The sequence below is a fragment of the Trachinotus anak genome, unplaced genomic scaffold, assembly GCF_046630095.1.
Source record: "Trachinotus anak isolate AG129_WGS33_773 ecotype Australia unplaced genomic scaffold, CSIRO_AGI_Tana_v1 ptg000002l, whole genome shotgun sequence".
Lineage (NCBI taxonomy): Eukaryota > Metazoa > Chordata > Actinopteri > Carangiformes > Carangidae > Trachinotus > Trachinotus anak.
In genome coordinates this window covers 10813604-10834261 of record NW_027273853.1, presented here as the reverse complement: position 1 = coordinate 10834261, position 20658 = coordinate 10813604, and the positions used below count along the sequence as shown (strand labels likewise).

At 43.1% G+C, this 20658-nt stretch overlaps 1 protein-coding gene across 11 annotated transcripts in view; it reads left to right on the top strand.

Annotated features, from left to right (window-relative positions):
* Positions 1 to 18293, top strand: part of tjp1b (tight junction protein 1b) — a 54573-nt gene extending 36280 nt beyond the window's left edge. For 7 of the 11 annotated variants that reach the window (XM_071496126.1, XM_071496187.1, XM_071496160.1 and 4 more), the window contains 24 exons: positions 165 to 480; positions 849 to 955; positions 1331 to 1499; positions 1615 to 1759; positions 4146 to 4279; positions 5134 to 5239; positions 5834 to 5984; positions 8256 to 8364; positions 8457 to 8676; positions 8923 to 9107; positions 9199 to 9294; positions 9403 to 9485; positions 9594 to 9804; positions 9898 to 9998; positions 10113 to 10463; positions 10802 to 11032; positions 12105 to 12965; positions 13550 to 13641; positions 14075 to 14290; positions 14412 to 14548; positions 14934 to 15405; positions 15571 to 15788; positions 16278 to 16421; positions 18021 to 18293. In XM_071496126.1, the coding sequence (XP_071352227.1) occupies positions 165 to 480; positions 849 to 955; positions 1331 to 1499; positions 1615 to 1759; positions 4146 to 4279; positions 5134 to 5239; positions 5834 to 5984; positions 8256 to 8364; positions 8457 to 8676; positions 8923 to 9107; positions 9199 to 9294; positions 9403 to 9485; positions 9594 to 9804; positions 9898 to 9998; positions 10113 to 10463; positions 10802 to 11032; positions 12105 to 12965; positions 13550 to 13641; positions 14075 to 14290; positions 14412 to 14548; positions 14934 to 15405; positions 15571 to 15788; positions 16278 to 16421; positions 18021 to 18115 (4950 nt within the window). In that variant the 3' untranslated portion in view covers positions 18116 to 18293. The remainder of the gene's footprint in view (positions 1 to 164; positions 481 to 848; positions 956 to 1330; positions 1500 to 1614; positions 1760 to 4145; positions 4280 to 5133; positions 5240 to 5833; positions 5985 to 8255; positions 8365 to 8456; positions 8677 to 8922; positions 9108 to 9198; positions 9295 to 9402; positions 9486 to 9593; positions 9805 to 9897; positions 9999 to 10112; positions 10464 to 10801; positions 11033 to 12104; positions 12966 to 13549; positions 13642 to 14074; positions 14291 to 14411; positions 14549 to 14933; positions 15406 to 15570; positions 15789 to 16277; positions 16422 to 18020) is intronic. The other 4 variants (XM_071496133.1, XM_071496212.1, XM_071496143.1 and 1 more) reach the window with 4 other exon arrangements.
* The last annotated feature ends 2365 nt before the right edge of the window (positions 18294 to 20658 follow it).

Below are 20658 nucleotides of genomic sequence, written 5' to 3'. Positions count from 1 at the left end.
ACTACTTTGTGCTGTCATACGTTCTTTATATTAACATTTAGACCTCTCTCATTTTACAGTTGACTTATCTGAAAAATGTACATGATCATTGGAGAGTGAATGACTCAACTTAGTGCAACTGATTGGTTGTCAAGCTGATCTCATATCTTGTTTCCCTTGGCCAGACAATCAGACGTAAGAGGAAGGTGCATGTCCCCATGGGCCGCCTAGGGGAGAGGGAAACTATGTCAGAGCACGATGAGGAGGAGGACAGCTACGATGAGGAGATATACGAGACGCGGAGTGGACGTAGTGGCGCATACAGTGGTGTGGGTGGGGCCATGGGCAGGCGCAGCGGCCGGAGCAGCGGACGGAGGGACAGGGAACGTGAGCGCAGTGGCTCGCGGGAGAGGAGTCTCTCCCCACGCTCAGACCGCCACTCACACAACCTGCCCCCACGTCCTGCCAAGGTCACACTTGTCAAATCCCGCAAAAATGAAGGTGAGGCTCACAAAGTCGGGGTTAAAAAGGGCAAGCTTTATGCTCTTTGAACCAATTACAGTTGCTGATAATCCAGGAAATCACCTGCCATTTTTATATACCCGACCATTACCAGACTGCCAGACTTTTAGAAGAGAATAAGACCTCCAAATCAGCATTGGTTAACTGCCAGAGTAAACAAAACTTGCCAGCCACAGCAAAATCCAAGTTAACTCAAGTAAATCAAAGTAGAAGAGCAATTAATCTTCTTTAATCGGTACTGTTAATCCCAGTGGGAGCAGCAGCTGTCGCCAAAGCGTGGTCACTGTGGTGTGGTCATGTGAACTCTGTGCTAACATTGTCTTTGTTGCTGTCGTTCACTTTGTAAGCAGAATATGGCCTGCGCCTGGCCAGCCACATCTTTGTCAAGGACATTTCCCCCGAGAGCCTGGCAGCCAGGGACGGCAACATCCAGGAAGGGGATGTTGTACTGAAGGTGAGCGAGAGTGAGTGGGGGAAGGAGACGAGAAGCCTGGTGAAAATTTGATATGTGAACATCATAAAATGTTAAAGATGAGTGAAACTATTGGAAATGTGACAGTATTTTCTCTTTTCCCTTTTGGTTTTGATGGAGCTGGAGAAGAATTGATCATGTGTACTGCTGTACCAGCCCCCTGTGTGCTGTCTTCTACTACTCTATATTTACCCTAAACCTTTTCATATTTTATTGTGTTAATATGTGAAACAAAGACATTGTTGTTTTAATTTTTTAATTACTTTTGATTCAAGTTCTGTGGCTTTGTAACAACGTTCTTTGACATGTCATGGCTAATTGTTTTTTTTTTTTTTTGTTTTTGGGTCATACTCTCAGATCAACGGCACAGTGACAGAGAACCTCTCCTTGATAGACGCCAAGAAGCTGATAGAAAGGTCAAAGGGCAAGCTAAAAATGGTGGTTCAGAGGGACGAGAGGGCGACCCTGCTGAACATCCCTGACCTCGATGACAGCATTCCTTCAGCCAACGCCTCTGACAGAGATGGTGAGAGTGGTGTTAAGTGTTGGATTCAGCAGAAATGGTGCCCAGCTTGACAGCCTGACTTTGTCAGTGTGTATTTCAGACTGCAGTCGTTGAACAGTGGCTCTTGTTTGATCAGACATTTCAGATATCCATTCTCTGGCATCCGACCATTCCAATCGATCGCATGACAGACATCGTAGCAGCCGTTCCCGCTCTCCAGACAGACGATCTGAACCCTCAGACCACTCCAGACACTCGCCCCCACAAATCAGCAACGGCAGGTAAAGACCATCTGTCCGTAGATTTATGTTGTGAAAGAAATGCAGCAGGGGAATAAGCGTAAAACTAGAATATGTGCCTTTTTCATATAGGTTAACTCAATTTTGCTACTTTGTCTCTCCAGCTGATTTAAAGAATATAGACATCTCAGTAGAGGCCACATTATGACTGCAAACACATCACAAACACCACAGCAGTGACCACTTCCCACCAAAAACTTACCAGTATAACAAAACTAGATTATTCCAGGTTAGCAACACTTAAACAGCCATGGTTTTGATTGAAAGGTAATCATTTTTCATACTACTAATTTACAGCAGAAAAAAATAATTGATTATTTAAACAACAGAAAAGTGATTGACATCTGTTTTGATAATGGACTAATGATTTCAGTAATTATTTTAGATAGATGCCAAACATTCCCTTGTTCCAGTTTCACTGTTGTTAGGATTTGGTGCTTTTCTTTGTATTGTTCAATAGTAAAGTGATTATTTATAGTTTTTTTTTTTTTCTGTCAAAGTTTGTTAAGACAGGCTTGTTTCTGTTTTGGTTGTGAAGGACTTTCGATTTTTATTTTATTTGGGTTAATAGCAGCCATCAGCCCATTCAGCACTTCTTTAACTGTAACCTTGTTTGAAAGTACCTCATTAATTCTTCATTTGAACTCAACAGGGCACCACAGTCGCTCCCCTGTCACACTGCTTATTGACCCAAGAAAAATAAAAGTCAACTGTTAAACTGCAAATGAGTCAGTCTTGGTCAAAGTTGGGACTGAGCGCCAGGTCGTAACTCTGCACTGCTCAGTGTAAAAGTTTAGTGCTCAACCTGTACTGCTCTGTGTCATTTTCCATTTTCAAAAAGCATTTTTGATACATCAGTTTCAATCACTGCAAAATTATATTATGTGGCAATGGGGAAAAGGCTTGATGAGTATAGTTTCGTCATCACTGACACTTAATTTGTCTGCCTTTTTGTATTCCTTTACGTCAACAGCTGGAGAATACCGTAAGTCATCACTCATTACCCTGAGTGAATAGTAACTAATAGTTTTAGGTAGTGGTAGTGACTCCTGAATAGATTGAAAATAGAATAATAATAGAGAGTTAGATCTAGTTTTAGGTGTTAAAACTTTAACAAACTATCATAAACTCACAGCCAGCATTCCTGAAGAGAAATTATGAATTTGTGTCACAGCAAATGATTATCTAATGAAATCTCACTGAAATGACAGCATCACTTATTCAGTGACACCTCTTGTTTAATACGGCTCCAACAATGAAGGAACAAAAAGTCGTCACAAACAATCAGTGTCAACTGCCTCCTCATGTACATGTGGCTCAGCATTTGTGCTTTCTCTGTTCACATCATGTGAAGAGAGAGAGCACTTTTTTCTGTTAAATAGATTGTTTTTTAGGGGATAGTCACAACTCGGTTTGTCTGTGTGTAAGTTAAGATGCCAAAAGCTAAAATGGTTAATGATAATTTCTTGATGACACACTTAGATCAAGTATTTAAAAAAAAAAACAAAAAAAACAGAAAGGAGATGTGGGAACAGGATGTTAGTATTTATCTGAACCTGATCTGGGACCTGTGACCTTTTCTTTCAGTTCAGGAAGTTGGCAGTTTAAAGTATGGCCTCCTCCAGGTTGGATTGAATAAGAAGTTTGTTCCTCTGTAGCCACTTCAAACAGGGTCCCTCATGGTTTCTTTGTTGCCCAGCCTCTGAACAAAGCAGGATTTTGCCAGTAAAGCTGTGCCAATGAGCAAACATGTGACCAGGAGGTCTGAGTGAGAGCCACAGAGCCGTACCACTGGTCTGCCTGCTTGGCTTACTTCTGCTCCCTTCTGATTTCTCATTTGAAACACATTGGGAATGTCAGCATTTATCAAAACACAGGGAGATTCTGTCATCGTTTACAATTACCTCAGTCATAATTGGCCAGGATCAGTGTGTATCAGTTAACAAGGCCTTATTGTTATAAAAACTGACATCAAAGTCAAACCTTTGCTGGGCTAAAGCCAGACCCACACAGTGAAATTCACCTGGAGGACAGAATCCACTCTGACGCCTTAGATAAGCTGCTCTAAAAATAGACCACAAAAGACTGGAAAGACAAAGTGGTGACCTTCAAGACTAAGGTGCAGCTTCAGACTCGAGCTGTTCTTTTCACCAGTTTTTCTTTTCTTAGCCAGTGTCCACTGCAGTCAATAGAAAAATTTCATATAGTCTAGATTTTGCTTTGGTATTGTTGCGTGTAGTCAAGATGTCGTAGACTTTCAGCTTTCCTGTTGCCCCCAAGATCTGCATCTCCCGAATACACTATTTACAATCTTATCTCACTCTTTTCTAAAGATAAACTGTACAAAAACATCTATTTTTGTCTGCAGTCACAGAAGTCGTGATGACGAAAGGATCTCGAAGCCAGCTTCAACGCCAGCGAAGCTGGCAGAGGAGGTTCCTCTACCCAAACCGAAGGAGTCAGCCATTGGGAGAGAGGAGAAACAGCTCCCACCACTCCCAGGTCAGAGATACAAGCATCAGCCCTTAAAACCAGATCGTTGTGTGTACGTGTAAGAGAAATCATGTGTAGATCAATCAGAGTTGGGGTGACCCAATAGCCGAGTGGTTACGGCACATACCCCATGAGCACAGGCTGAGTTGCCAGTTCGACTCTTGACTGGCCCGACTCTTTCCTGCATGTCATTCCCTCTCTCTGCCCCTTTCCTGTCAGTCTCTACTGATCTATCCAATAAAGGCATAAATGCCCCAAAAGTATCTTTAAAAAAGAAAAAAAAAAAAATCTGAGTTTTAATTTGTCTCACATCCACGCTTGTGAGATTTGTGAGCAAGTGAAACAGCATGTATTTTTCTGCCTGTCATTTGCAGCAGAACATTAAATGGCTTCGTGACAGTAAAATGAAATCCTGTTTGAACCAGTCATTTTTGCCCTTTTTAAAAGCACAACGACCAAAAACAGTTAGATCCAGACGCCTGCTGAGCCTGGCTGAGTTTGCCTGGAGCCAAGTGAAAATAAACCGTATGAGTTGATCGAGTCTGACGTTCCTCCCCAGCCTGCAGCACTCTGCTGCCTTTCTGTTTGACCTCCCTGCTCAGGACGCTGTGTGTGTGTGTGTGTGTGTGTGTGTGTGTGTGTGTGTGTGTGTGTGTGTGTGTGTGTGTGTGTGTGTGTGTGTGTGTGTGTTTTTTAACAACTGTATTTCTATTAGTGTGCTTGTTCTCAGTTAAACATATGTATCTGCAGTACTGTTAAGTTGTGATAGTGTCTGGGGGAGTATTCCTTTGTTTTAAACAGGCACAGTGCTGTTCATCATCTGTCTGCATTAATAACATGAGTTTCTGTGCGTTTTTGTTTAGAGCCCAAGCCGGTGTATGCTCAACCTGGACAGCCAGATGTAGACCTGCCAGTCAGTCCCTCTGATGCCCCTGTGCCAAGTGCTGCCCATGATGATAGCATCCTACGGTAATATTGATGGTATCATATGTATAAAATATAGAAGGCCTATGAAAATCTACAGTTAAAAACTACTGTGTGACCTTTGTGAGTGCCTCACTTCATAAGCCCTCAGCTCACTTAATTAGAAAGGGATAGCAAGTGTGAGGGAAACACTTTAACCTGCAAGTTGGTGTAGCAACAGAGCATCTCTGAAATGCAGTTGACATTTTCTGTAGTGCTCCCATACACATCTTCCCCTCAGCTATCTATACAAAGTGCTGTTTAGAGGTGTGTATTACATGGATAATAAGCAGCTTTGAATATTAAGGGTTGCACAGCTATCAACAACTGTTAGTGCACCCTACAATTTACCAATGGATATTAAAGGAAAAAAAATCTAAACATATTCAAATGTTCTCTAGGATTTTATCTTTCTTTTTCTACAGTACAATTTGCATTTGATTTTGTAAGCTCCCAAAAGAGTAAACTGTATCAAAAAAGAGCAACGTGGGTAGCAAACGAGAATCCCTTCATAAGGTGTAGTTTGTATTTGAAAAAAGGAAATTCCATCAAATGATGTTGCGTCAAAGAAATCAGCCCGACTTCTGTCTTCATTCTCAGGCCGAGCATGAAGCTGGTGAAGTTCAAGAAGGGGGAGAGCGTGGGACTGCGTCTGGCTGGAGGGAATGACGTGGGCATCTTTGTAGCCGGAGTGCTGGAGGATAGCCCAGCTGCTAAGGAGGGCCTGGAGGAGGGCGACCAAATTCTCAGGGTGAGTTACTTTATTTTTAACACAGCAAGTGGATGAGCTGAGAGCTGAAATCAAGCCCTTGTATTTTAATTTTAAAGTTGGTGTAAAACAAGAGATTGCATATTGAAAACTTTTTGTTATTCTGTGCTACAGAGGCTCATACAGTGGGTACGGAAGGTATTCAGACCCCTTTAAATTTTTCACTCTTTGTTTCATTGCAGCCATTTGCTAAAATCAAAAAAGTTCATTTTATTTCTCATTAATGTACACTCAGCACCCCATCTTGACAGAAAAAAAACAGAAATGTAGAAATTTTTGCAAATTTATTAAAAAAGAAAAACTGAAAAATCACATGGTCATAGGTATTCAGACCCTTTGCTCAGTATTGAGTAGAAGCACCCTTTTGAGCTAGTACAGCCATGACTCTTCTTGGGAATGATGCAACAAGTTTTTCACACCTGGATTTGGGGATCCTCTGCCATTCTTCCTTGCAGATCCGCTCCAGTTCCGTCAGGTTGGATGGTGAATGTTGGTGGACAGCCATTTTCAGGTCTCTCCAGAGATGCTCAATTGGGTTTAGGTCAGGGCTCTGGCTGGGCCAGTCAAGAATGGTCACAGAGTTGTTCCGAAGCCACTCCTTTGTTATTTTAGCTGTGTGCTTAGGGTCATTGTCTTGTTGGAAGGTGAACCTTCGGCCCAGTCTGAGGTCCTGAGCACTCTGGAAGAGGTTTTCTTCCAGGATATCTCTGTACTTGGCCGCATTCATCTTTCCTTCAATTGCAACCAGTCGTCCTGTCCCTGCAGCTGAAAAACACCCCCATAGCATGATGCTGCCACCACCATGTTTCACTGTTGGGATTGTATTGGGCAGGTGATGTGCAGTGCCTGGTTTTCTCCACACATACCGCTTAGAATTAATGCCAAAAAGTTCAATCTTCGTCTCATCAGACCAGAGAATCCTATTTCTCATAGTCTGGGAGTCCTTCATGCGTTTTTTGGCAAACTCTATGCGGGCTTTCATATGTCTTGCACTGAGGAGAGGCTTCCGTCGGGCCACTCTGCCATAAAGCCCTGACTGGTGGAGGGCTGCAGTGATAGTTGACTTTGTGGAACTTTCTCCCATCTGCCCACTGCATCTCTGGAGCTCAGCCACAGTGATCTTTGGGTTCTTCTTTACCTCTCTCACCAAGGCTCTTCTCCCACGATTGCTCAGTTTGGCTGGACGGCCAGGTCTAGGAAGAGTTCTGGTCGTCCCAAACTTCTTCCATTTAAGGATTATGGAGGCCACTGTGCTCTTAGGAACCTTGAGTGCTGCAGAAATTCTTTTGTAACCTTGGCCAGATCTGTGCCTTGCCACAATTCTGTCTCTGAGCTCCTTGGGCAGTTCCTTCGACCTCATGTTTCTCATTTGCTCTGACATGCACTGTGAGCTGTAAGGTCTTATAGACAGGTGTGTGCCTTTCCTAATCAAGTCCAATCAGTTTAATTAAACACAGCTGGACTCCAATGAAGGAGTAGAACCATCTCAAGGAGGATCAGAAGAAATGGACAGCATGTGAGTTAAATATGAGTGTCACAGCAAAGGGTCTGAATACCTATGGCCATGTGATATTTCAGTTTTTCTTTTTTAATAAATTTGCAAAAATTTCTACATTTCTGTTTTTTTCTGTCAAGATGGGGTGCTGAGTGTACATTAATGAGAAATAAAATGAACTTTTTTGATTTTAGCAAATGGCTGCAATGAAACAAAGAGTGAAAAATTTAAAGGGGTCTGAATACTTTCCGTACCCACTGTATTTTATTGTCTTTGTTTTACCGAATGGCCACATTATAGCATCTGTAAACAGGCATGTTTTATGGGGTATGCATCCTCGAGCTTTTCTCTTTTTCATGGTTTTACACACTAGCTGCTCCAAAATTCCTGTGCCTCCTGGCTGGTCTCTTAGCAATGGCCCCGAGGGAGCACACACAAAAAACAGTTTCCTCTTGCTGTGTTTGTCCCATTTCCTCACAGTCATATATCTCGCTGTTTGTACCTCCTCCTCTTTTTCTCCAACTATAATGACGAATGGCTTTAGTTCTTGCAGTGCAGTAAAACCTGCAGTCACCCAGGCAATGCTGAGAACAGGAAGGGCTATGTAAACCTTTATCTAAATAGAGATATACACTTTCTGTCATGCACTCTGTGTACAATAAAGCACACTCCTTAACCTAAACATAAAAGCCCAAAATAACAGTGAATTTATTCAGTGAAAAACATTAAACACAAACTTCTGTTTTCCTAAACTCCAGGTAAATAATGTAGATTTTGCAAACATAATCCGAGAGGAGGCGGTGCTGTTCCTCCTGGACCTTCCTAAGGGTGAAGAGGTCACTATTCTGGCCCAGAAGAAGAAAGATGGTAAGTGAAGTGAGTAAGGAGAGAGGACAACTAGTACAGTTCTTTTGGTTGCATTGGTCGGTGTTTTTGACTCACTGCTCTTTCCTGCTCAGTGTATCGGCGGATCGTGGAGTCAGACGTCGGTGACTCCTTCTACATCCGGACGCACTTTGAGTATGAAAAGGAATCTCCATATGGCTTAAGCTTTAACAAGGGCGAGGTGTTCCGTGTGGTGGACACCCTCTACAACGGCAAGCTGGGCTCCTGGCTGGCCATTCGCATCGGCAAGAATCACCAAGAGGTGGAGAGGGGCATCATCCCCAACAAAAACAGGTGACCACAACCTATCAAACATGTGTCTGCTTTGGCTTGAATTGCAGGTCAGAGTGACATGCTGGATAAATGTTTGTCACAACAGTAGACAGCCAGTCCCCCTATTTGTACTATATTTGCTATGATTATCATTGCCATGTAATATCCTTAGGTATTGGCAGTGTTGAGGTTAGCCATGCCAAGTTTATGATGCATCTATTAACTTGTGTTACACTAAGAACTTGTGTTTCTGACATTTGTCAACAGAGCGGAGCAGCTCTCCAGCGTGCAATACACTCTCCCCAAAACAGCAGGTGGCGACAGGGCCGACTTCTGGAGGTTCCGGGGTCTTCGCAGCTCGAAGAGGAACCTGAGGAAGAGCAGAGAGGACCTCTCCTCCCAGCCAGTCCAGACAAAGTTCCCAGCTTATGAAAGAGTTGTACTGAGAGAGGGTGAGGAGTCTTACCATGTCCGCCAGGCTATACAGAATGTCAGTGTGAGACTATTTGTATTTTATTTTTATTTATTCTTTTTTCTGCGCAGCTGGTTTCCTGAGACCGGTTGTAATTTTTGGGCCCATTGCTGATGTCGCTCGAGAAAAACTCTCCAGAGAGGAGCCAGATCTTTTTGAGCTTGCAAGTATGTTTTTATGCATTATATTGCAAGTTTATTGAAGATAACAATAACCAACAATAAGCCTGTACTCAGAAATATTTCCTCATAAATCTCTTGAACCGACTTTTCCAGAGAGTGAACCCAGAGATGCTGGAACAGACCAGCGTAGTTCAGGAATTATTCGTCTTCACACCATCAAGCAGATCATTGACAGAGTGAGTATTATCGACTTTTTATCATATAATATGTATCGGATGTTTAAATCTTTTCACTACAGATATGTACTCATCCTCCTTCTTCTTTCCTGTCTTAATCATATGAAGGACAAACATGCTGTGCTGGACATCACCCCGAACGCTGTGGACAGGCTGAACTATGCTCAGTGGTACCCAATTGTAGTCTTCCTAAATCCCGATAATAAGCAGGGTGTGAAGAACATGAGGACCAGACTGTGTCCAGAGTCCAGGAAGAGCGCCAGGAAGCTCTATGAGCGAGCCATCAAACTGAGGAAGAATAATCACCACCTGTTCACCAGTGAGTGGGCCCAGTCAATTTAAAATGTATATTGACTCTTTTACATGTTTTATTCTCAATGAAGTGATTGTAACTATAAATATTCTCCCTTAGCCACCATCAACTTGAACAATATGAACGACGGCTGGTACGGAGCTCTGAAAGAAACAATCCAGCAACAGCAGAACCAGTTGGTGTGGGTGTCAGAGGGCAAGGTAAGAGAAACCGGCAAACAGGTTGTTGTATTCCACTGCACTGCACAGGATTATATGTGTCCTGTTAGTCTGACATAGTGAGCCACGAGCTGACAGTTTCTCTGCTCTGCTCAGGCGGACGGTACTACAGAGGATGACTTGGATATCCATGATGACCGTCTGTCCTACCTGTCGGCGCCAGGTAGCGAGTACTCCATGTATAGCACAGACAGCCGCCACACTTCTGACTATGAGGACACAGACACAGAGGGTGGAGCGTACACAGACCAGGAGCTGGATGAGACTTTGAATGACGAGGTGGGTCTGCCCACGGAGCCTGCCATCACCCGCTCTTCAGAGCCTGTGCGAGAAGACCCACCTGTAATTCAGGACACCCCTGGTTACCCTGGCTACCAGCACCCTGTGCAACCCGACCCAGCGAGTCGTATAGACCCAGCTGGGTTCAAAATGGCCGCCCCGCAACAGGTAAAGTTCATATCTAGCTTTGCAGGCCACTGCAGGCTGCACCTGTCAGGAATTAATGTTTGGCTAAAAGTATTTGACTGCACAGCGGAGGAATAGCTCCTTTGTGTTCAGTGTCGTGTCCTGACCTTTGTTAAGATTTAATGACCTTTGTTGAGTAATAACCATGTTTTAGAAGCTACTGGTATGTTATCTATTCTAACCACATTTTTGTAAGTGCAGTCTCTCGCTGGTGTAAAACTGATTCAGTGTAAGGTGGAAGATCATGGTGTTGGGGTGAGCTGTGCTTTGTGTGCCCTTGGCAGGCTGTGTTATAAATGTCTTTTAACAATACTTCACAGCAAGATGAGGCTGCTCTGCCCATGCCCTCGTTGCCTCCGACGGTGGTAGCGCCCCCTGCTGTTGAGCAGCCTGTACAGCTAGAGGGTATGCACCTAGAGGAGCCGCCTGCTGCAGCCGCAGCTCCTCAGGCTGACTCACTTAGCAGCCCCAGCCCTGCCCCTGAGCTTATTCAGCCCCCACCACCACCACACGAACCCCACCCGTCTGGACCGTCTGGTCCAGAACCAAAGGTACCTGCTGTTTCACCAGCCACTCGGACCGGGCCTGGGCCCCAGCCTGCTGTTTTAACTGCCTGTCTTCTCGCACATGCTTTCCACTCGCTCTCTGCATGAAATGCCCACACTGTGTGACTCACTGAGCCCACTGTGTGCCTCTGGCTCCCAGAGAAAATGTGCGACAGACTAGTCCACATGCACCACAGTGGGCTGGGAGACCAGAAGGACTGGTACATCTGAGTCTTTGACCAGGGTGAAGAAATCCACAACCAGCCCTAACTGTTGCCTCTTACTTCCTTTGCATGGCTCCTAATGTTTTTTGGGTTCCTTTCAGCTTTGACTCTCTTCCGTAGATGAACGATAGTAGCACTTACAGTGGCATCATAGTAGTAGATGTGTCGTCTGTTGTAGTGCCAGTAGTTTGACGTTGCATTAGATGCAAACTGAATGTTGGTTGCATGATGAAAGCTAACCTGCAGACAGTACCCTTGGTAATGATTTCCATCAAGCAAGTCTCCCTATGGAAAAATAAACTTAGATCAACACACTGCATTATGTCTTCTGTTAAGTAGTTTGTCCTGAGCAGATGCCAACAAATCAACCTTCTTCCATAGGAAGTACTGTAACTGGATTTGCTGTCTACAGGCTACACATCATATGTTTGAAATGAGGCCTTTCAGAAATGGATAAATTGCTTGTTAGTTCATTATTTATGAAACATGTTAACGTGTTAAATCCAGTTGTGTTCATATGGAATATTATCATTCTTGAAAGGCATCCTGTCAAACAGGCATTCAGGTCTGTTTTTGAATAATGGATTAAGGTTTGCTTGTGTAATTGCACTCAGACTTTGATGTTTGTTTAATTAATTGGTAGTGGGATTTTTCTAATAATCTGGTTAATGATATTCAGTTCCTTACGATTTTGGTTTATTTCTCAGTATTGAATTTGATCCTGAAATTATTCTTAATCTGTTGTTGGGGAATCATTTTTCCCTGACAGCTTTCTGTCCCTCAACATGGTGATTTGTTAAAAGCTCAAAATGATGATGTGATGGATGTATTCATTTAGTGCTGTTTCTTCACAGATGTACAAGAAAGATCTGTACAATATGGAGGACCCTGTGCGTATCAACCATGGCCTGAAGCCGTCTATGAGCTACAGTCACCAGCCGCCGTACCAGGACAAACAGCCATACCGTGAATATGACCACCCGCCTTACGGATATGATGGAGGCGGCTACGCAGAACCAAAGCCTCACAACACTGACTCTCACCTGCACTACGACAACCGTGTGCCTCATTACAACGAACAGTGGCCCCCCTATGACCAGCAGACCTCGTCCTCACAGCCCGCAGGGTACCAGACGGGCCACCAGCAACCCATGGGCTACAACCCCCGGTCCCCCTATGAGGATGGACCAGGGAGGGACTACAGCCCCCCTCAGCCGCGCTATGATGAGGCCTCACCAGTGGGCTACGATGGCAGACTACGCCACAGTAAACCTGGGCCCATTCGTTACGATGAACCCCCACCCCTGCCACCAGCAGGCTACGATGCCCGCTCTCCTTATGAGGCAGAACCTCACGGCTTCCCCATTAATTCACCTCGATCACCTGACCCTCCAAAGCAGTATTACGGTGACTCTGGTCTGAGGCCCACCTATATTCCTGGGCCTCCAAACCGGGGCTATAAGCCAGGGATACATGAGCCTATGATAAACTCTGAACCCACCATTCCCCCTCCAAAACCAGAGACTCTGCCCTCCCCAGGGGAGCCAGTGATCACTCCAGGCTCCAAACCCCTCCCTCCTCCACCCCGAGAAGACCTGGATGAGGACCCAGCCATGAAACCCCAGTCAGTGCTCAACAGAGTCAAGATGTTTGAGAATAAACGGTCTGTTTCTATGGACAGGGCTAAAGAGGGAGGAGAGTCGTCGGCACTCAGGGTATGTTCCTCACATAGGTGTAGAGCTGTAACCCTGTTACTGCCACAAGGTGTGACTACTCATAATAAGTAATTGCAACACAGTTATAAACACTGCTAACAGAAATACCGTAGTTATAGTGACACATTAATTAATTAATTAAGGACACTCAAAGATGTAGATAAGAAAATAAAATGGTAAAAACACAAACAACTAAAATCTAGCGAAAACTACAGATGAACACGCTCTAACTCGATAGATATGATGCCTGGTACAAGGTGTGTCACATTAGGCTAAACGTCAAGTAGATGTTTGTTGGTTATTCAAGACATTTGACAATAACTATTTACGCAAGGTCATACCGACACAAGATAATTAACAAACCTCCGAGGAGTCTAAATGATCTTTTCCTGTACCAAGGATACATCAGTCAAAAACTGCAGAACTGCAGGGCTGCAAAATGCAAGCTTGTTTTTGTGAAATAATTGTTTTATATTTGTCAGCCACAGTGCTGGACGTCTTTGTGCTTGCAATCCGTCCATGTGAACGAAAATCTGGACCAGATGCAAGAAGCGCTAAAGAGACTCTCTCTCTTTGCTTTTCAGTCTGCAGATGTTCCTAAACCTGTGAGTGCACCTGGCCCAGTCCTCAAAGCCAATTCCCTCAGCAACCTGGAGCAGGAGAAGTCCACCTATAGGTATGTAGTCCTCATTACAGCACCCCGGGCTGCAGAGAAGGTGGGTGAAGGACAAGTCTTAAGATCCCTGCAAAGGCATTGTAGAATTCATTTATTGCTGCCTGAGCACCATCTAGTGGAGTGTAGTCACTGTGTGGCAGGCCAGATGGAGGTGAGACAGCAAAGACATGCAAACGCCAAGTTTGCACTAACAGATAAGACTTGACCCAGACTGCTCGTCCTGCATATTAGCAGGATGAGCAAAACCTCAGAACCTCTGTGGTGAGAGCATCAGCACCAGACTCACTGCTGTACCTGTCTGGGATATCCAGATTGTTTTCAAACATGCTTGATCATCTCAGGATTGGATAACAGCGAACTTTAGGACTGTCTGTCCCTCCCCACTTAAAATCTCTGCAGCTGTTGTACTTGTTTCTTTTGGCTTTCTCTGCAGGGCCCCTGAGCCACAGAAGCCCCATACTAAACCTCTGGATGATGTAGTGCGTTCCAACCACTATGACCCAGATGAGGACGAGGAGTACTACAGGAAGCAGTTGTCCTACTTTGATCGCCGTAGTTTTGACAGCAAAGCCATGGGCCAGCCTGCCCCTGGCATCAACCGCTTCCATGACCTGCCCAAACCAGCTCAGCTGTCTTACCCATACAGCAGGTATAAAAACACACCTCATGCTAGTGTAGGCTGAGCTACAACATTCCTGAGCTCTTTACTCGGCAGCTGCGGAATCACGACTGTTGTTATTAACTGTATTGTTTCTGTTTTCCCAATGCAGAGTCGAGTCTGTCGAGAAGGTGAGTCCAGTGGAGAAAAGATATGAACCCCTGCCCCAAATCAGCCCCTCCTCTCAGTATGGGCCCCCTGCCTCTGCCATCCCACCCAACACACTGCCCAAGCTCAGCCCCAGTGACGGTAAGCTTTCTAACTTTTCCTGGCTGCCTCTTGAACTTCATCATGTACCTATCTAGCGTAAATTAACATTCAAGAGCTTTTCCAATAATGGGCTAAACTTTTATATAAACTTATAAACTTTTATAAGATGTCAGAAAATGGGGAAAGGATGTTCGTCACAGCCCAGAGAGAGTCTTAAAAGTGCTTAAGTCCGAATATCGGAACAAAGCCTGCAGATCTTCAGTTCACTATCACAAAATGTCAATACTTGCAGAATATTTATACATTGAAGAAGCTGCAACTGAGTAATGTTTGCTGTTTTTTCTTGAAAAATAACTTGTCACTCTTTTAATAATAGTTTGACAGAGGCTTTATTAAAGTGCTTGTATTCGCCTCACATTTCCAGCTAACTCCATACCTGAACCGTTGAGCTCACCCAATCCTAAACCTGAGCTGGCAGCTCTCAGGCCGGCCAGCAGAGACGAACCTGCCCCAGGTGGCTACCTGCCCCCGAGGGGCCTCCCGGACAAATCCCCGGTCAACGGCACTGATGCAGCACCCCCAAAGACACTTGGCGCTCCTGCTCCAACTAGCTACAACCGCTACGTCCCCAAGCCTTACACCAGCTCAGCCCGGCCATTTGAGCGCAAGTTTGAGAGCCCCAAGTTCAACCACAACCTGCTGCCCAATGACACACAGGTGAAGACAGACCTCCTCAGTAAACCCAGTGTGGTGAGCAGCAGCAGTGGGAAGCCTCAGCTCTCACCACAGCCCCTGGATCAAGACAGCGGCCTGGACACCTTCACACGCACTATGGACAACAGGCCCAAATACCAGCACAATAACATCAACACCATCCCCAAGGCCATCCCTGTAAGGTAAGACGCTCCAAAATGTTCACATCCAGCAGCAGCAGTACGTTCTGTGGAAGTACTGAGCTGCTGACAGACAGAAATACACTTGTTTGTTCTCTCACCTCTTCTGCTGCACATTATTCTCTGCCAACACTGTTTTGACTGATGATGCTAACTTCTGTCCCTCAGCCCCAGCGCACTGGAGGATGACGACGAGGATGAAGGGCACACAGTGGTGGCCACCGCCCGGGGGATCTTCAACTGTAACGGAGGGGTCCTGAGCTCCATCGAGACAGGAGTCAGCATCATCATCCCGCAGGGGGCCATCCCCGAGAGCGTGGAGCAAGAGATTTACTTCAAGGTGTGCCGGGACAACAGCATCCTGCCCCCCCTCGACAAAGAGAAAGGTCAGTACTGCACTGCTATACAGAGTGTCTTCATATCCTCAATATGTCAAGGAACAAGACGCCACTACATCTGTAAAACCAAAGGTGCTGATGTTCTTTGGATTCAAAGAAACTATAGTGAGCAAGGGAGTTGGTGACTTTTTTGTTTTCGAGATAATGTGAGATTTAACTGCATTTATTTATTTTATAACTGAATGGTTACACCAGGATAAAGTTTTAGCAGCATTGCAAAGGTCACTGGTGACAAACTACAGTTTACACAAACACAACAACATATAAATGCCATGAGCAGGTAAATCAGTTGATTCACACCCTACACACAGCTATGTGCTTTGACACAGAACAACATCCATGTCAGCATATTCTGAATGAACATTTAGTACCAGAGGAGTGTACAAACTTAATCAACCTGGCAAGTCAGTGAGTAGTGCTGATTATTACCCGCATGTTTAATCAGTGGAATTCAACTCTTGTTGTGTGTCTGTGCAGGAGAAACGCTGCTAAGTCCGCTGGTGATGTGTGGCCCGCATGGACTCAAGTTCCTGAAGCCGGTGGAGCTGCGCTTACCTCACTGTGCGTCCATGACCCCTGATGGTTGGTCTTTTGCTCTAAAATCCTCCGACTCCTCGTCGGGTACGCTGTCCTCTCTCTGTCCTTTTGGGGTCTGTGGGCTGGCTTTGGTGCTTAGAGAGGAGCGTTTCTTGGTGTTCAACTCACCTGTTTTTCATATTCCCACTCACTTCTTTATCCTGCATGTGCTGTTTGGACATTCACGTTGCTTTGTATTGAGCTACCTAACACTTACCATCAGGAAACAGTGTGACTCATCTAACTCAGCTGTCGCTCAGACTAAAGTCGAATGCTTGGCTGGTTTGATTTGACTCCATCAACAGAAAATTGACATGATTTTGATTGATTTCATTGTTTTGAGTCATTTGACAAGAATGAAAAGTTTTTATTATACAAGGATAAACTGAATATCCTTAATCATCCATTTTTCATAATTTTCTGACATTTTACAGACAGTACAATAATTAATTCTCAGTTAATTGAGAAAAATCTGCAGATCAATTGTCACTTATCATTTACTTGTAATAATTTATTGTCCCAACTGTTTAACCTGCCAGTCCAGTTTTTCACCAGTAAACAGTGTTATAGAAGACAGAGTTTATTTTCAGTTGGTTTTGAGTTCAGTTTTTAGAAAATGATTTTCTATATTAATGGATTAGCAAAGCTTGGCCATCACCTGTTTGTGTGTCTTCTGTTTCTGTGACTGATTTTAATTTATTAAGTCAAGATATAACATCATGTAACATTTATACAAAACACCTTCTTAACTGATGCATGACATCTGATGAGTCAATACACGAAGTAATGCTGAGTGTATCGTGAATTCCTGTTGATGATTGAGCCACTATGAGTGTGATTAGTTACCACTTCATGAATCAGTGGTTAATGAATGTTGACTTCATACATTTTTTATATGCCACCACATGAGCTGGAATCCACTCACATAGAGAGGGTTCTTTTAGACACATACGTTTGATCAACCTCTCTGAAAGCACAGCAATACCTAGTCACCTATCCAGTACCTACTTTTATTTACTTTGGTGACACAAGACAACCTGGTAACTTAGCTTTGCACTCCTACAGCATTGTCAGACTCAGAGTGGACAGTGGACCAAAAAAAAAAAAAAGTATCAAAATCAATGCATCAGATTTCAATTTCACACATGCAGTCATACCTTCCTTTGCTTTACTTTAGCATATTGATCCATTCTTCTCTGATTTGTCACCAAGTGTCTCCTCAGTGTGTTTGGTTTTAACTTGTCTCTTCAGCTACACTCAACAACAAAAAACATGAGACCGTCGGATCATACAGCAACATGTTGATGTTTACATCTGATATCCTGCAACAATAACTGGATTCAGGCTTGTTCGGTGGCATATCAGTAAAAGTATGAAATAACAGCTTGTTAACAAACATTCAGTAAATTAATTATTCATTAAGCATAAACTGAGCTCATAAACTCGTGGTGAGCAACAGGAATTCATGATATATCCTGCTTTCATTTATACATGAAACCATCAAAATCATCAGTGCTACTTGTTCTTATTGAGGAACAGAAAAATCTAAAAGTTTTGTTCTGAGCTTCTTCTTTGTTTTTCTTCTGTATTTTAAGATGAAGGGAGTTTCTCCAGCAGCTGACATCATGTCTCTGTTTCCTGCAGGTGATCCCAAAACCTGGCAGAACAAATCTCTCCCTGGAGACCCAAACTACCTGGTGGGCGCAAACTGTGTATCTGTGCTCATTGACCACTTCTGAAGAGGGCAACAGCTGGTCTGTTACTGAATGTGATAAACAGGGGACCTCAGTTGCCCCTGCCGTGCTCCCTGCACCGTGGCGGGGTGCACAATGCTTGATGAAGTATGAACTTGATACTCTCACGTTGTTTACTGTGCCCAAAATTTGAAAAAAAACAAAACAAAAAAAAAGAAACAAACACACACACAAGGAGAGTCGGAGGAGTCCAGCATCTCCAAGGCTGTACTCTTGTTCTTTTTTCTTTTTTTTTTTTTTTTTTTTTTTTTTTTGGTGCTTTCAAGGCTTGCAAAAAATAAAGATTAAAAGAAATTATTTAAACAAAGGAACTGAAGTTGGAATGCATGACCAGTGCACAGACTGAATAATCTCATTTTGACATTTTTAGCTAATTTTGTAAAAAAGGGTCAGAGCAGTGCGAGACAAAGGAGAATTTTGGAAACTTGTTTAATATTGCAATGGGATTTTTGCGTACTGTAAGAAAAAAAAAAAAAAAAGAAAACACTCACAAACAGCAAAGTTGGTATATGCAAAACTTTTGTTTGTGAGTTCCGTGGTCATGCGTTTCACTCATGAAGGATCTCTGAGGACTTGAGAAATGCTGAGCCCGACTCATGAAGGAAAACGTAGGCATCATAAAGATTAAAAAAATAATATGAAGAATGAAGGATAAGTATTAGTGTCAGACACCCGTTTGTCCTGACGGGGCTCTCTCTGTTTAAAACTGATGTTTTGTAGCAATGTTTTACCGTAGATAAATATACTGACTTGATTTTACAAACTCCTGCTGTCTAGAGATCTATGCATGTGCTATGACTCAGGTCCCGAAGCCTGCTACTACTAAGTTCAACACATGAAAATCCCATCGTACACTGCAAGCAGTGATGCCTTATCTGCATATTAACTTTTCAGTGAAACTTTAAAACATCGGATCCTTCAGTTATAGCGATCACTACGGAAGAAAAAGTTGTCTCTGCATTTTCTCATAACCAGTGAACTTGGATTTAGCACACGAGAATAATTGAGGCTGATGAAAAGGTATGCTTTCTTTTACTGCTATGCATATGAAGTCTGAGGAAATACAAAAAGCTAGAAGATGTTTAAATTGTGGCTGTACATACTGCTAGCATATGGCCTTGGTTCTCTGTAAATGAACTTTTGTACATCTTTGTTATTTTGTATAAAAGAGAAAACATTTGTTAAAAAAGACAAAGCGGTTACATTGGTTATGTTTGTATTCTGGTTATACCCCTGAGCCTTGGAACTGACATAAGCAGTAATAAGTCCGACTTTTCTACCAACATATACACACACTACTTAAGGCATTTTTAACAGTCAGAAAACTTTTTATTCTTATTTACAAAATAGAGAAGTGCTTGGTTTAAATGATTTTAAAAGATGTACTTGAGGGGCTCTGCTGTGAAGAGTGGTCCCTTCCTTTATTTGTGATACTGGATGCTGTATTGTGTGCCCTGAAATGTATTTTTGTACTAATAGACAATTTATTATGGCACATCAGTACTATTTTCTTTTGATATGATAACACTGCTTCAACCCAACACTAGTTTATTCTCCTGTGTGGCTGACATTCTTTTATTTATTTTGATTTGTCTTCGGTTCAACTTTTTCTTTTTTTTTTTTCCTTTGCGACACATTTCTAAGTATACCACTGTATTAATAAATAAATTCATTTTTAAAGTAACTGCCCCTTGGATTCAAGTGTTGTGTGTTGCTCCAAACGTCCAGATGTTTTACGTATTAACACACCCACAATCTTCTTCTGCCAAACAGCTTGGAGGATTCCCGTGTGGGATCAGAAGTTGGAGGTTTTATTTACAGTGTGCAGTGCTTGGTTTAAGTTTTCTACTATTTTCTGCTGCTTCCTGAAATTTAGTGAACTGAGCAGTCAGGTGGATTATTCTGCAGACACAAAATGACAGTCTTCAGTTAAAGATGTTCCTGTTTTGTGTAAAAATTAATTTCCTTCTGTTATTGTCCTTAATCTTTTCTGGCTCACTGACACTTGAACCAGAAATTAATTTTTTTTTTTTTAAAGATCTCCTTCACATGTTTTAAGTGTGTCATGGGTTTTCAACAAAAAAATATTCAGTTATCTTATTAAAAGTTAAATCTATTTCTCCCTCATTGGGGGAGAAAAATCAAAATCCTACAATATACAAGTCTTTTTCAAATCAAAAGTTTAACTACTGAACATGAATCCACTCTGTGTATGTGTATACTGGCCCACGACTGGCTCCCAGACCAGTTGTAACATCACAAAATCATGTTTACATGTGAACTTCTTAAACACGTGTTTAAGGTAAACACACAGAAACTTCCTCAGTAGAGCTCAAACATCCAAGTGAAGCAACAATAAGCAAAAGACATTTTAAGTGGAGGGGGACTTTAAGAAAAAGGTTAAAGTTCACATTAATTTCACATTAAAAATGTTTTGTTTTCTGAAAGCAGAACAATTTCTTGATTGCAACATGTTTGTCGTGTGACCAAGCTTGTGACAAAGTCTGAGTATTGTTTCATCTCTAAGG